This window comes from Thunnus thynnus, chromosome 3 (assembly GCF_963924715.1).
Source record: "Thunnus thynnus chromosome 3, fThuThy2.1, whole genome shotgun sequence".
NCBI lineage: Eukaryota > Metazoa > Chordata > Actinopteri > Scombriformes > Scombridae > Thunnus > Thunnus thynnus.
Window position 1 is genome coordinate 4,783,909 of NC_089519.1, and position 17,557 is coordinate 4,801,465.

Sequence of the window (17,557 nt, forward strand, 5' to 3'; positions counted from 1 at the left end):
GGTGACCAATCTGGATGCAAGCTGGAGACCGTCTGGAATGGCCTGATACATGCCTGGGCTGCACACACACACACACACACACACACGCGCACACACACACACACACACACAATTAAAGGTTTAGCCTGTGATTAGTGGTGTCCAGTCCACTGTGCAGATTTACGGTTGATATTATAATTTTAATGTTAATTCATTTTAATTTAAGTTTGTTTAATGTTTTACAAAAAAATGTTAAATATGTCAAAGCTGATTGAACTGAAAAGCAGTTGAAAAGTATAAAGTGCCACCAACCTACTGTATTTGCATGTGGTGAAGATCCACTTTTAATGGGGTGAATCATTTTTTTTTAGGATGACAAGCTTATGCAACCTTCTCTACATTTTGAAATAAAAACACAGGCCTTAGACTGACAACAGCAGTTCGTTCCTGATGATTTGTGCTTGTACAGTTTTTATCTGCGTATAATCCCAGAACATAGGAGCACTTTCACTGCACGAACAGGCTGTTATACAACCACGTTTCTATAGACCGTGCATGAACGAGTTGTGAATGACGCCACTGAATGTGTAACTCTGAATGTGCTAATGAATGTGTTAACGTTATATGGGAATATCATTCATTCACACTTATCAGTGTTTAACACTAATGAAGCTACTAATGCTGAGCTGGACTACAACATTTACTGTACTTACAAAAATTGTTTTAAAAGCTGCTGCAAACGATATTTTTTTATTATCTGAGAGATATGAAAAGCAGAGTGCATCATTTTTTTCCTGCTTTAAGATTCAGGAACCGTAAGTTGCTCTTGAAGCAGAAAAGAATTGATGACAGGAAGTGAGATACAAAAAAAAAATCTAAAGTCACCTAGAGCACGAAGATGATTAAAAGCTTTTAATTTGTAGGCATGATTATGGTTAAAATGATAGAAGATTAGAAGATAACATCTGGTTGATATATGGGCCAAAACAATTAGTGATTTATCAATTTAGTCAATTGTGAGAAAATGAAGCAACAAAAATTTTGATAATAATGTATTTGTTGAAGAAAAATACCAAAACATTTGCTGCTTTGCTGCGTTTATGTCACTGTAAACTGAATATCTTGAGTTTTGGACTGTTTGGACAAGCCATTTTTCACCACTCTGTGAAATTGTATTGGTATTTATTTATATTTATTTATACATTATTTTTTTTACATAATATAATTATATATTATGCCCAGTCATGGCTGTAGATTTGAATTCATCGTGCTCTTCATAACAGTGGCTAAAGAATTTTAGCAGAATCTCTTCCTCTCATATAATTCAAAATCTATGAATGTTCACCTTATTTTTAGCCGGTTGAGTTTGGGGATCCAACCTGTGGCCCTGCAGGACATTTGTCCTGTCCACAGGATATTAAGGCACAACAAAATGTTACAGTGCACGCTCAGCCACCAGGAGAACAAATGAGTGATGGCAATCCGAGAGCCTGATGATCAACAGACAAGGATTTTGGAAATTGTGTGTAAAAGCAGCTGTGCATGGCCTGATTCTAACATGTGTGTATTACCACTAATCTCTCGAACCCCCCCCCCCCCTCCACTCCCTGACCCCCCTCTGACCCTCCATCCCAATCCCCCCCTCCCCAACCTCTCAAACCACTGCTGTCGTCCCACTACTTCAATCCCCTACACCACCCTGCAATCCTCTCATCCATCCCTCACACCCCCCCCCCCCAACCCCGACCTCCTCCCCACCCTCCCCGCAGATGGCGAGCACGAGCTAACCTCCGACGACGGCTCCACTCTCTCTCAGTCTCTGTCTCTCACCCAGTCCCCGCAAAGCACTCCAGCTAAAGAAGGTATCACTCACTCAGAGAGAGAGAGAGAGACTTTTTCACAGTGATCTTCGCTGCCTTGCTGTGTGTCTTTAATATCACATACATGTTTCTGTGTGTATGCATGTCGGTGGAAATTTAACTGAAATTTACTGAGGTTAACATGCGGCGCTTAAACTACTGATCTGCGCTGTAAATTTATGCTGCACTGATGATCTTTAATATGAAAACTCACCTGCCTCCTCCCCCGTTTGAGACCCATTAGGCTTATTTGCACAAGTTAAATTCTGGAGTTGGTTAAAGAGACTCCCCACCCAACAGAAACGATTTAGATTTTTTTATTTATCTTCCAGATTGTCACTGTTTTCCAGTTATTTTTTTGTGAGAATCAAGTTGTTGGGACATTTTTGAGAAACGTAATCCATCACAGTGACTATTCAGTTGCATTGTGGACTGTTTTTTGTTTATCGCTGTCTTCTGGGTTTGATAATAGTTCAACATTTTAGGAAATATGCCTTCTTGCCATGAGCATGATAAGAAGATCGATGCCACGCTCATGTTTGTGTGTGTTGATTATGGAGCTAGAGCCAGGAGACAGTTAGCCTAGCTTAGCAGCTAGCCTGGTTGTGTCTGAAGTTCAAACATCCATCTATCAACACCTGTTAAGCTCACTAACATATTAAATCTGGTTTGTTTCATCTTTACAAAAACATAAATATATTTAATGACAAATAGTATATCCGTCCACCCAGCTCTTATGTCTTCTTGATAAGCTAAGCTAATCTCCTCCTAGCTTTAGCTGAATGCTTTATTGATATAGTACAGACATGAGAGTGGTGTCAACCTCCTCGTCTAACTCTTGGCAAAAAAACATTTTCCCTAAAATGTCAACTCTTCCTTTAAAAGACTCTGGTTCATGAATGCGGAATGCAGTCATTTGCCAGCTAGCTAGCATAACATATATGTTGGGGCATCTTGGGGACCTTTTCCCTCTCTCTTCCATTTGTTATATAACTTCTGGTTTGGAAACATGAGCGCGCTGTGACGTCACATCACATGATTTCTGGGTATTGAAATATTGCCTCTCACTCGCTCTTTGGATCTATATTTGTCAAAGTATTTCATTTATTAACACAGAAATTATTCTCGTCTCTTGACATTTGAAGCCAGTTGGTACACCTCCAAGAGAGACAAAGATCAGAGCGTTGTAAATAATGTCACTATGGGATTGACTTCCTGTCAGCTTCCCTCCAGCACAAACACGCAAAACCACACAATGAGTAACAATTAACCCGCGACAGCACATTGGCTCAGGGGACCCATATTTTCTGACGCCACGGCTTTGAGGTCAGCCAGTTGTGCTGAAATCAGGTCAATTGTTGTTCGAGCTTCACTTACATGTCGCCCTCTGTGTTTTCTGTGCAAAGATGAAAATAACATGGGAGGTCACCACTGTTTTTAGTGTTTCATTGTAGTAACATGAAGCCGCTGCCCTGCATTCCCTAACCTGTATTTGCAGCCCGGAGAAAGAGATGTGACACTAGCAGGCCTGTTACGTGAACAGTCATTAAGAGAGTGGGTGTTGTTCACTCTTCAAAGCCTGTTTTTTTTTTTAAAGGTGAAAGGAGGACAGACTCAGGTCACTGGGGTTTTACGCAGGGATATTACGAAATATGTAGAGCACAGGGACAGTGTGTCTCTATGTGTGAAGTGGAAGTTCAACACACAGTTCAACATGGAATTAGTGTGTGAGAGACAGCGGAGTCTAATATTTACAAGAGGATAATATGAGACATTCAGACGGTTGACAAAATAAACACCTGTAAGATATAAGGAAGTCAAACACAAAGTTCCTGCAATAAATACATAAATACATACATAGATATTGAGACTGTATCAGAGAGGCGTTGATACAGCTTTATGGTACTCTTTGAGGCTGTAGTGTTGACGTTTTGGCACACCCACCCTTTGTACGATGGACATAAGCCTAATTTTTATTATGGATTATAAAAAGAGACATTAGTTAAAATTGGTGACAAATAGTCAGAGATTTATTAGATATTTAAATTTATTTATCACCAAAAAATGAAATAAAGTTTTTACAGCTTTTCACATTTATAACATACATCATTATGAATGTTACCATATTAAAGAATATTATATAAAATGCTTATTTATGGAGTCATTTTTCAAATTAGTACTGTTTCTAAATAGTTAATAATATAGTGCCAACATAAGAATTTATTATTTATTAGATAATGTGTTATTGGTTCCATCAGTGGTTTATTATAAGCTCAGGACTGCAGACTTTATTGTTTCCCTAATTATTCACTCTTCCAGATGAGTAAGAAATAAAATGAGTACATGTTGTACTTTGCACTCAATAAGCATACTGCAAGCCGTCTGGTTGTGTATTAGTTGTGGGTGTTATCAGGGTGTGTCTTGCAGAATTAAGTGATATATCTACCTCATGTTTTTCGCTTCCTGTCCTCACCTAACCCGTCTCTCGCTTCTCCTCCTCCCTCAGAGAACCACACAGGCCTGATGAACGGTAAAGACGACCACGGCGACGTGGACGGGGAGCTGTGCAAGCGCGTCAGCCAGCTGACCACCAGCGTGGAGAGCGTGGAGATCACAGTGCGCCCCGGCGAGAAAATCGAGGAGGCGCTTTCCCCGGAGAGCTCGCCCTCCAAATCACCCAACACCAAGAAGAAGAAGAAGTTCCGCACCCCCTCCTTCCTCAAGAAGAACAAAAAGAAAGAGAAGACGGAGGCCTGAGGGCGAACGGGCGGCAGGGTCGAGGCAGGCGTAGAAGAAGAGAGAGGGGCGGCAGCCACCTTTTCTGTTTAATGTCCGTGTTTTTATTTTGTCCTGTTTTAAATGTCCTTTTATGATTTCTGTTTTTTATTTTATTTTAAGTTTTTAACAGAAGGTTTTATGTGCAAAAGGCAGAAGAAAGGATTTAACAAAAAAAAAAAAGAATTGGTTTGTAACAAAAGAAAAAAAAAAGGTCTCTCATTCTGCAAAAAGACAGGAATGTTTTGGGAAATTTCGGGGTAGATATGTGGGTCCATAAATTAACATTGCAGCAGATATGAGGTGACACGGTGTATGTCGTCTACACACCTGCTCACCAGTATGCAGTACTGTAACAGGGCTCCTTACAAGCCCTTAAGAGTCAGTAGAGGCCATTTAGATCCTGAATAACTGGATCCTCCTGTGTTGTTCCCCAGGCTGAAAACAGAACTTGAAACCACCTTGCGTATTTCTTGCTGCAAAAAATCCAATTTTATTCAATGATTGGATCACAACGTGAGCGTTGTAAAGCTGCACAAGTTGAAACTAAACCTTTTTTTACTCTGCCGAGACTCCCCCGGTCTTTTAAGGTTTTGTTTTTACATTTTTTGGTCACCTGACTCTGCATAGGGAACTGAGAGGCCACATGAAATTTGAAGTCACACTGGAAAACCGGTCTCAGACAAAACAGCCGCAGGGTCTGTGTCGATTTATTTACTGTGAGAGAGTTTTTCCTCTCCGCCTCGCTCTCTCACACTCTTCAAGCTTCTTTTAAGCGCAGGCTTCTGATACAAACCTTCTCTTCAGCTGGTCGTGGTCGAATCTCCGCACCACAGACGAGTTAAAGGGTTACTAGACTGGAGTAGATAGCGAGGAAGAAGGCTGGCGGTCTATCACGACTAAGTTGACATAAACTCAAAGAGCCGTCAACCCACTCTGAATATTTATGTAGCATTTTTCCTGTCTTCTCCTCCTCATCTCAATTTCTTTTTTTTGCCAAACTAAAAGGAAAGAAAGAAAGAAACAATCTCATTTTAGTGATGTGTCACTGTGTCTAGTTTATGTCATCTCATGAAATTTGATCTTTTTTTTTTTATTGAACACAAATTTGGTGTTAGTCAACTCTGTTTTGTACTCATTTCTAAGCTTTTACAGAGAATACAGATGTTACGCATGTTTTCTCTCTTTGCAAGAAGTGAATTTATATGGCTGACGTGATGCCTGATTGCTAATCTTCAGAGTACACAAATTTACTATATAACACAGATATATGGAAACTGGATATGTTGGCTATAGATTTTTAACTATATATTTTTTATTTTTATTGTGCTGCACTTTTCTTGTGGTATATAACACATTTTAGTTGCAGGTGGTTTCACCAGTGAAGGAGATTGTGAAGTATTCGGTAAAAGTTGTGCAAGTAGCAAGCGAGGCATGGTGTCGGAGAGCGGTCAGGACCCAGAAAGTGAGTCGTACGAAGAAAGAAAAGTCTTTCATTGGTGTCACACATGAGAAACTATCTCTACTCAGCTAAACTAAAACAAAAAAAACAAAAACCAGGAGGTGTAGTGCCAAAATACTAAGTCAAACTATCTGCAGTCGCCAGCTGAAATGAGAATCATGGCTCTTGGAGTGTTGGAGCGGTGACGTCTTTGTTTGGTGTGTTTATGTGTGTGTTTTTTAAAGCCATATTGTAATTTTTTTTTTCCTCCATTATTTTAATGATGAGACAAGGGTTGCGATTCTCGTCTGCCTGCTCGGGCATCAAGGACCCTAACAAGACCTCTGTTAAATCACCCCAGTGACTGCATCGACACCCCTCAGGCTCCCAAAAAAACTTTATTTTCAGTAGCTACATTCACTGCAGCTACGCTTCCTCGCTTAATTTGCCGTTTATTTCCTCCTCGAACTGGAACATTATAAGGAGGTCATATGGACGTTTTATTTTTATTTGATCACTCTGCGAGCCCGGTCGTCATTTCAGTTTCTAAAGCCTCCCTCATGTAATATTCTCTCGTAAACGCGATCGTGTCGTAACTGTCAGATGACCCACAGTTGAACTCTGCAAAGCCAAAGTGGGATGGGTTACCATATATCCTCCCCCTGCAGTTTAACCAGATGTACCAATATCCCAGCTAGCAATGTGAAGTATTGGATTTGGAGGGAGGGGGGAGGGTTTAGGACACATCTTTAGCTGTGTTAAACGATAGCTTTTGGCTCTGGGCAAAGAGCTGAGGTCACACAACTGAAAGATGGAGAAGGGGAGGTGTGAGTTTGGAAATGAAAGTGCATATGTGTGTAGCAGAGAGGGACAGGGGGGTAAAGACAACCTGACATTAACGCACCATGTTTTTATCACTCTTTCATACCATCTCTCCTCCTGAAAAGTTCTTTTTTTTTTTTTTCATCCTTCATTTGTATCGCAGTATGCTTTCTTTTTTTTTTTCTCTTTTAGTTTGCAGAGAGCACTAGGCTTTTTTTTATTAACCATTTTATGAGCATAAATTGCTCCCAGATGAACTGAATGTGCATTGCATCCTTTTTATTTTTCCTCTTCTGTTTCTGACTGTTTGCACCTTGCTTTACTAATGCCTCTTTATCCAACTTTTTTTTTTTTTTTTTTTTTTTTTTCTGTTTTTAAAAGAGAACGAGTTTTGCTTTGGCATGCCAGAATGAGCCAAGCTACTTTGTGACCTGTGAAAATCCTATATAAATGGTTATCTAATGGAGTTGCTTTTAGATGTATTGCTAATCAGTGTAAATTCACAAATAAACTGTATTTTAAGAAACGGAAGCTCATTTTTTTTTCATCTTTGTGCATTATAATCCACATCATTCTCCAGATTGGGTTTTTTGTGTTCAGCATAATCCATACACATTCATTTTACTTTAAACCATTATCACAGACAAAGTGTACATATTCAAAAGTTTGAAACACTTAATGCTGCATCCATAATGATCATTTTACAGTATTGCAGAAAAGCAAATAGAAGGATCTATGCTAAAGCGCTTCGGTGCAATATGAGCAGGAAATAACAGTAACTGGTGCCTTTTTATTAAATCTTTATTTGTGATGTTTTAAAGATGAGAATGAATATACTATGTGTGTGAATAGCTTAATCAGAGCGTTATGGCACATTTGTGGTAATGATTGAGTAAATGCAAGTGAGAATGTGACAGTGTAACAGAGGCACAGGAAATGCGGAAGTACTTGACAGAATTGCTGTCAAGTGGAGCACATTGACGCTTCCTTTCACATATAAAGATATGCATTGCTTTGTGTGAGCAAATTGACCCTAAAGCCATGAGAAGAGTTTCTTTTTTTTTGCCTTTGGAATGTACAGAGAGTTGTATATGAGAGGTTCCCTTTCCTTAAAAACATTGTATATCCATTCAGAAAGTACACATGACCTGAAATTTACCCTTCAAACCTGCCAATTCCTGTTTCAGAGTATCCTGTAATCAGTGGTTACGCGCTGTAGCTTTTTTGTATGAGTAGGTGTGACTTTTGGAGTCTGTCTCGCTCTTAATATACAAATCAACCCTGTACCGCCATAACAGGGACAACTATCTCTTGTTGGTGCAAACCCCGTCACCGCCGGACACAACATGGCCTCTGTATTGCACAGTGAGCACAAACTGTCCAATATCCAAGTAACTGGGGGGACTTTGTGTTGGTGTGAGCAGCCAATGTGCCTTGACTGCATTTATATCCTCAGATGCAAAACAAAATATGCAAAACCCACCTCATGATATGGTGTGCTAGCTTCCCTGTAAGATGTCTAACTCTGTCACTGGTCTTTCAGTATCTACCAATCGACTGAATATTTATATTCTGACGTAGATCTAGTTTTTTTGTTCTACAGTACTTTTCCCCCTAAACTCGTCCTTGCCCTTTTGACCTCAAAACAATTAGATTTTCTTCTTACTTAGATTTTTCAGCTTTACGAGACCAAGCTGCTACTCACATTAGTGGCGGAGATAACACTTCATCACTTCTTACGATGTCTGTTTCTAGATAAGATTTGAAATTTAAAACAGTAATGACGCCTCTTTGTCATTTTGGCCTATTTCCACTCTATTAACACTTCACTGATTCGATATCAGCCACTACAACTCCTCTGAGAAAAACAATACAACTCATCTTCCAGCACTACAAGCAAAATCTGTATTTTTAGGCTACTTACACACCAGATATACTCGAGTCTGACAGTTTAATGAATGCCCTGACACTGAAATTACTTTCTCTCCAAGCATTCGGGCATTCATTAAATTGTCAAACTCAACTTTTTTCACTGAAATTTTTAGTGAAAGGAAACTTATGACATCCATGTTAACAAAAACACTAATCATCAAGTACTGTTTGACTGGATCTTTGTCTCCACTGAAGCCAGATTAGAGACACATCAGGGAGTGTGTTAGTGAACGGAGAGAACAAGAAAGAAACTGGACTGGCCCCATTTTTTTGTTTTTTTCTCTCCTCACTTCCATGTCTTTATCTAGGATCGTTTATGTTTTACATATTGCTAGTGTGGCTTCCATATATAGCATTTTCAACACTGTAATCCTGTCCTGGCGTCAGTGAATGTGATATCAGTATACAGCACTTTATTTGGCAGCGTTCCTGATATGAACAATAAAAGCGTATGAGTGATCCTGTGACTCGGTGCATTTTATGTGTGTGTGTGTGTTGATTGTGTGCAAACATTCGCTGGTCTTACAGCTGAAGTGAAGCGCTGATTCTGAGGTCATTTGATTTGTTTGTATCCATTCTTTAACTCTGGTATCTGGAAAGATACCAGAGTTAAAAAATAACAATTTGATATTGATCACCTTGGTGAAATTAGGTTGGGGATCTATAATGCTTCACCTCTCATTATGTACCCTTCTTTCCTTATAGCAGGACAAGGGAACGTAAGAGAATGGAAAATGTGTATTCATTAGTTTACTTCCAAACTATCTATTAGTTCATAAAAATGAAATTAATGGTTCAGTATGCAATCAGACACAGAGGATTATTCATACATTTCAATTTTGGAACTTTGTAAGACAATGTCTGATTTCTTTCCAATTTTTTCTTTCAAGTTTTTGCCTGAATCACTTCAAATTGATCACGAACCAACCACGATGACAAACTCATTCATTACACACAGATATGTCCTATTGCATCATATTCAGTACAATTAAGAAGGTGGAGAGTTTCTCCTCTCCTCCAGACAGCACCACGCTGGGAGTGTCAAAACAATGAGCCTACTTGTGTCCAGATGGATGCTCTGCTAGTGTGGAAACCATGATAGGCCTTTTTTTCGGGGCAACCCCCACACCTCCACACACACACACACACACTAGCACCCCCACCCCACCCTCTGGACACCCCTCCACTCCACAAGCTTCACAGCTACCAGAGACCGCAGTGATGCCCAGATGCCACTGGGATGAATTAAGGACTGATAAACAACATAAGGGGTCAGTTAGGTCTGAGCCCAAATGCACACCCCATGGGACCACCCACACACAGAGACACACACACACACACACACACACACACACACACACACACACACACACACACACACACACACACACACACACAGTGATACAACAAGCTGCTGGTACAGTTTCTTCTTCTGAGGTACATTCTGTGTGAGAGAGAACATGTCATCAGGTTTTCATCACCAACAAAAGATTGCTCTTCTTGGATTCTGTATCATTTTATCCGTTTTTGCTGACGTAAGTTGTTTGTTGTAGATGCACTTTGTCCAACATGCAGTACACCGAGTACATGTGTTTGTAGCAAGGTGGTGTCTATGTGAATTAAAGGGGACATATTATGCACATTTCCAGGTCTATATTTTTATTCTGGGGCTCTACTGGAATATGTTTGCATGATATAATGTCTAAAAAAACTCCTTATTTATCTCATACTGGCCCTTTATGCAGCCCCTCAGTTCAGCCTCTGTCTAAAACAGGCTGTTTTAGCTCCTGTCTCTTTAAGGCCTCCTGTCCCAAAGTGTGATCTGATTGGTTAGCTTACGGAAATTACTTCTTGTCAGACTTCCGCCAGCTCCGGAGGCTATGTAAACAAACAATAGTGGAAGGATTTCACTTCTTTTTCTTGTTCTTTACTCGAAATGGAAACTTCTCAAATACATCCATACATGTTCAAGCCTGAATCTGAGCTGAAATTTGCAAGTGGACAACGTGATTAACCCATTGAACAATATTGCAAACAAAGTGTTTAAGCAGGCTGAAGCCTGGGCTTTTGACTTGTTGGGATCATTTTTACATTTGTTCACCTCAAGTTTTGGAACTTTGACCCTGTTTAACATAGACATCCTACATCATAACAGTATAAAAATAACAGAACATCACAAAATCATGATATGTCCTCTTTAAAGCAGTATTTTGAAATTTGGGGAAATTATGCTTATTCACCTTCTTGCAAAGAGTTAGATGAGAATAATGATACCACTTTTATAATACTATGTGTCTGTTCAACACAAGGCTGCAGCCAACAGCCAATTAGCCTAGCTTAGCTCATAGCACTGTGACAACAAGTCATTGCTCCCAGTCAAGAAATAGTCTGGCATATAACCTCCTGTAAAACAACAAATTGACATTTTTACACTTAGACTTCATACAGATTAAACATACACGATATCATGTATCAGATAGTGAGCTTTAAAGGTGCTGGTAGGTGGATTTTGTTGTCTTTGCACAGAGCCAGGCTAGCTGTTTTCCCCTCAGTTATGAGTCTTCATGCTAAGCTAAGCTATTCGGCTACTGGCTGTAGCATCATATTTATCTGACAGTAGTGTTTATCCTCTCATCTAATTCTCAGCAAGACAGCCAATTAGCACTAATTTCTAAAAATGTCAAAATATTCCTTTAAAACCATCTTACCATCTTAGTTTCACCCAGTCCCTTTTGCCACAAAGGCCTGTTATAGTGTTAAATTAACAAGTAAGATCTGTTTTTGCAACAGGCAAGCCAGTTCCATTTTTAGCATCAACATTCAAGGGCAGGGAAACAATGGAGTCCTCAACAATTGCGTGTTAGCGAGAGAAACAAGCTTATGATTGATATGTCAGTGGTCTGAATGCCTAAACTGGCCAAGACAGTCAGACTCTGCATTTAAATAGAGCACCATGATGAAAAAATTGTATTATTTTCATTTATTACACACTTGAACAAAGTTTGTTAGAGTTGTTGAGTATAGCTAAACATTTCCATGATTTTCTGATATGATTTAGTTTCATGAACAAGTAGTGGTTCAGCAAGTTCCAGATAGAGTTTCCACATCCAAATCAATAAAATTCTCTTATAATTCTTTCAGTTTTTATGTTCGGCACAGGGGAATAAAATGTACATATTTTCGGGCCATGTCTTCTTCAGTGTACAATAGTCATTTATCTACAGAAACTGTGTTGATTTCATAAAGCAATATTCATTGATATTTTTGACATTTGAAGGCAGCAGAAGAAGCTGCAAACACAACATTTGTATATTATTAGCTTATAAGTTGATATGAAGTTGTGTTAGCCAACAGTTGCCTACACATCCAGCAGACAAGGAGCAACATTAGCAATCACCTGGAGTCATGTTCCTGGCCATCTAACAAATGTAAGTTCAATATTCACATTTTACCCCCTTCTTCGGTCTCCACCAACTCCTCTGGGAAATATCTGTCTTTTTTAGCTGTGAAATAGAATAGAATAGAATAGAACTTAATTGTCCACCAGGATGAAAAATTGTCTTTGGCTCACCAAAACATGAAGACACACTGTGCATGATTCTTACAAGAAAGAAATAGCGAAGCAGTCAGTATAACAAACATAGACACAAGGTCACATTACACATTAAGAACAAAATGCTCCACTAAATTTGTCTATTGGCTGTTTGATGCTGGGTAGAAAGGGTACCATTGATTTATGAGAGTTTTTTTCACTGAAAACTGCTGCCAGTTGCATCTGGAGATGGTGTTTGATGTGAGATGTGAGTGTGAACCAAACAGAAAAGCTGCGGGTCATAATAAAACAATGAGTTGAAAGACACTCAAATGTTCTGTCGAGCTGAGGGGAACTGCAGAGTCTGGAGATAATTCTCTGTGTGTTTGTCAAACTCCTTACTTTAAAACAATGCAATGTGAAGAAAACACTTGTGGAGAACACTTCATAACTACAGACTGATAAAAACAACACAACTGATTAGATCTACTCCTCACAATGTACCTACAACACAGCAGAAACTGGCCAAATTGCATTACAAAAAATATCTTGGTTTATTTCTGCCTACACAGAACACAAAGGTGTGTGACTGATAATATAAGAACACATATCAAATATTTTTTGACAATAACAGGAGTCAGGTTTTTTTTAATATAAACCCAAAACAGTTTGTGCAGCATACTACACCCGCTATCCTTTGAGGTACGATTTAAAAATAAAATTTGTAAAATATGTAAGAAATTGGGAGAAACCTCAGGATGAGCAACAGAACAGATTGATATGCAATATGTTCTGCTTGTATAGTATAAACAGGAGTAGCAATAATAGAATTACAGTAGTAGAAAAATAGAAATGACAATCAAGAATACAAATTAACAATGATGCAAAGCACTAAGAATATAAAATAACAGAGTAACAGCACCCAACAAACCAATTAAGAGGAATAGTGGTTGTACATTAGAGCTAACCAATAGTGATGGATTTGAAGTGCCTTTAAAGGAAAACCATGCAGGAGCTCCCACTGACTGCTTTACCTGCTTTATAGTTTCTTACGATCAAGAGATCCATGTGACAAATGCAGTGACTGCAGAGAGGAATTAGAGGCATAGATTGCCTATTGCCACAGTATCATTTGTTCTCCTGGCTATTGACTCTCTGCTATGGGTTATATATAGGCCACTCTGTCACATGCTCCCCCCCATTGCACAATGAGACCTGTATCCTTTTGCTATTGGAAATCTAATCCTCCATTGGAGATCAATAGCATCCTATTTCCTCATTGCTTGTCAAGGATTCAATAGAATACTGGCGTGGGCTGGACCTCTGCTCCATATTTTAAAAATGCAGGATTTATTGGATACCAAACCGTATATGATGATTTACTGTATTAGATAAACAGAGCGATCTTAAAGCATATGTGTTATTTAGTAGATGTGTTAACCTCTATGTCTCTATGTTTTTTAAGTGTGAACCTAAACCTTACCTGATCATTTGTTAATATTACCATAAACTGTTTTAGGGATCAATATTGCTTCACAGAGGGGATGATGGAAGGGTTTGTTTGTGTACTCTCAGCAGAAAGTGGAAGAACGTTGGGTACTCATTGTGTTGTATAGTCCAATGTCAGCTCCTTCACACACACACACACACGTCACTCTTTAACCTCCTTATCACCAGAAACCAGGGATCCAGGAAGGAAGAGACAGAGAAGGGCCTGAAGTGTGTTGATCTAAGCTGGGCTTGTTTTGTCACGCAGGTTAAGTTGACGGGATGAACTGGGCCACACTGCTGGGTTGCACTTGGCTAAAGTAGGCTAAATAGTACAGGGTGTGATTACACTGGGCATGACTCTGCTGGATGAAATTTAACCAAAGAATGTTGGATTGGACTAGGCTGAGCTGAAATTGACTGGGTTGGACTAGACACAACTTTGATGGAAAAAGCTGATTTAAAATGAGTTTGACTGAGCTGAAATGTGCTTAGGTGGTAATTTAGGTTTAGCTAATTTGGGGTCTGCTACCTTTAAAGGACTTATCCACTCTCAGACACATTGTTAGATCAAAATCCTGGTGTATTGCATTTCACCTACTAAGGAAATACTGGGATTGCTTGTTACTCAAGTCACTTTTTTTCTAGCTGTGAAATCGGTAAACCATCTAAACTGGATTTAGACCATAAAGCCTAAGATCTAAGCACAACCTGAATATATATACCAGACACTTCTGCCCTAATACTACTGAAAATATCACTTCATCTACAACCCTCCTAAACCTTTTGCATTTCAGTTGAGAAAAGTCACAGTTAAGGGAAAGTTGGCTGCTCTTCCGTCAACAAAGACCCTTCAAGTGGACACATCAGATAAGGCAAGAAGTCATCACTGCACCTGGTTGTTAAGAGGCAGATTTACGAACCAACTAGGCCCGCAGGGTGAACAGGGGTGAATTGGATTTGACTTCTAAAACCTCTTTTGACCGGTGTTGCACTGAGTTGTGTCAAATACCCCCTTTCTCTCTTCCTATACCCTGACCCGCAGGAACGGCAGCAATTGTCCGACTCCTGCTAGATAAATAATGTGCACATGTGGTGTGTGTGTGTGTGTGTGTGTGTGTTGCATGGGGTAGGCTATATATCACCCCTGTGCTAAATACCAGGGTCACGAAGCATCCTGAAAAGAGGGTGATGTACATGTTTGCTGACAATGCCTTAATAGAGACACTGTATCGTTTTCTTTTTTCTTCCTATTCTCCCGTCCTTCCTTTTTTTCTCTATCCACCACACCCCACCGAAGAAAGGGGTCTAAGGGGGGAAGGGGAAGACGGCTAAGACAGACGCCAAACTCCCTTGCGAAAGGGGTGCGTCTGTCATAAAGGGGGTCAATAAGGTACAACCAGGCTACTGTGAGTTGTGTCTTGTGGGCTGATCCTCTTCTTTTGTGTCAGCCACTATCTCTACAATGGAACGCTAATGGGAGGCTTGGATTTCCCTAAGTGACACTGATTAATGGGATGAGAATGTCGGCAGATCCTTCTTCCCTTATCAGTACGAGCCCATACTTATCGAGCCTTGAAGTCTGAAGTGAAGTGCGCCTTTAGTGGAATGTTTTGACTTTTTTGGAAGTTAATTTTATTTAAAGTTCTGGGAAAAAAAGGAATTATTTTAATGAAAGGAAACCACGATCGCAAGGTTTGTTTTCAGCCTTTTAGCGTGTTGTTGCATTAACTGTTGTGTTGGCTACTTGGGAGCTGTGGAACAACTGGCATATTAACTATCACCTTGTAAAGTTGTCATGACCGACTGAGCCTTATTCAACTTACTTAATGTCTTCACTATCAACATCTCCACCTGCATCAGACACTTGAATGAGAAAACACACGCTGTCAGAGCTGATCAATCACAATTCTTGCAGTCTGTAGCTGCTGTAGCCCCAACTGTAGCTGTTACATTTTTGAGGAGGTGCACGACTGCTATGACACCACTACTGTGCTTTAACTTTGTCGCTACCCCTTAATGTAATCTTTTAGCAAGGCAAATTGTTGAACTTTTTCGCAGATTTGATGCTAATTAAGTGTCTGCCATATGATTCTGGGCTGCTGGTTGTGCTGCTGAAAATGAGGTTGATGAGATTGGAGTTCACAGGCCGGAAAACCAGAACAATGAGCGAAAGGAGGCTGAAAAGCTCCACATAGCTAAGGCACATTGCAGAGACAGGTGATAACTCCTGCGTTTGTCACTGTGAACAACTTTTACATTATACATGGCCATTTGATGTATTGTTAAAGTAAAAAAAAAAAGATTTTATGCCACAAAATGTGGAACGCAAACTAGTAAATCGAAGGAAATAACAGTAAATACACACTATGTCTATGATATTCTTGCCTCATGAGCAAAGCCAACGATAATGAAAATTTCAAGCCATCCCTCTGAGTGGATTTTCACGCAAAATTATTTGGGAATGCAGTATAGGCTGCATTTCATTCAGTGGTGTGTTTGTCCTGTTGGAGTCAAAGCGATGTGAACGGAGCTTTATAAATGTAAAAAAAAAATGGGGGGAAAGAATCTTCTCAGAGAAAAACTTAAAAGCTCATTCATGTTATTCATTGCAGCAGATAGCGATGGCATTACTCAGAAGCAAAGACATGCTGTGTGAGTCTCATAATGCTATTCATTTCCACCACTTGAGATGTGTGTTATGTACACACAGACACCATATCGTCCCCCCGGGAGCCGCCAATCGTTTTGTCTGGCCTGGATCCCTCTTTTGTCTCTCTTCTTCTCCTCTCTCTCCCCATTCCTGCCTTCGTATCCCCCCCCCCCCCCCCTTGTCCCAAAACCTGATATTAAAAAAGGATTACCAAAAAACAACATGGGTAATTTCCTGCCATCCTGAGAACTATACCCCTGTTGAGAAGACTCCCAAACCTCTCTTTCCCACTCCCACCTTCTCTCTCTCTCTCTCTCTCTCTCTCTCTATCTTTCATTAGCCTGCCAGCAGAGATTTGGAGGGGTGACAACAACAACAACAACAGTGGGGGATGGCGAGGTGAGGAGGGTTGGGGGGGGGGGGGGGGACGATGCAGAAGTCTATTTCTTCCTGGGTGCCTCTCTTGCTCTCTCCATAGTCTGCCAGCAGAGATTTGGAGGGCAACAACAACAACAACAGGGGGGATTGTGAAGGGAGGAGGGAGGAGAGACAGAAGTGTGACTCCCCAGCGACCGTCCCTCTGCTGAGGTGAGAAAGGGAAAAAGAGGAGGGAGAGACGTGGGTGAAGGGTACGGGGGAGGAAAGGTAGCAGATAGAGGAGAGATGTGAGATGTTGAGAATATGGATCAGGATATAACTTTCTGCTCAGTTATATCTCCATGCTATCAAGGAATTTGAACTCCTACTCGTAATGTGAGAGGCGTTATGACAGAGTATGGTTTAGAAATAAAGAGACAGGACAGAGAGACACAGCAAGATGAAGGATGATTTCTATTTTCTGGGGAAAACAGCACTTGAGAAGTTGAAAGATATAGATTTCCATCCAAGGCAAATAATGTTTTTTTTGTGTTTATGTTAATTAATTAATTGATTTTTGTGATTGCCACTTTTCAAATAGTGGATTTGTCAGCCAAACGCTGAAAAACATATATTAATGTGTCACAATCAATTTTCCTGTCCAGTATATTTGCATGTATATTAACCTGACATCGAGCTCAATATAGAGACTCATGATA

General features: G+C 40.0%; 1 protein-coding gene across 6 annotated transcripts in view; it reads left to right on the forward strand.

Moving 5' to 3' along the window:
- The window catches only part of add3a (adducin 3 (gamma) a), a 105,166-nt gene extending 97,764 nt beyond the window's left edge, over window positions 1-7,402 (forward strand). For 4 of the 6 annotated variants that reach the window (XM_067581796.1, XM_067581781.1, XM_067581805.1 and 1 more), the window contains 2 exons: window positions 1,749-1,841; window positions 4,345-7,402. In XM_067581796.1, coding sequence (XP_067437897.1) covers window positions 1,749-1,841; window positions 4,345-4,595 — 344 coding nt within the window. In that variant the 3' untranslated portion in view covers window positions 4,596-7,402. The remainder of the gene's footprint in view (window positions 1-1,748; window positions 1,842-4,344) is intronic. The other 2 variants (XM_067581814.1, XM_067581822.1) reach the window with 1 other exon arrangement.
- Window positions 7,403-17,557: the final 10,155 nt, after the last annotated feature.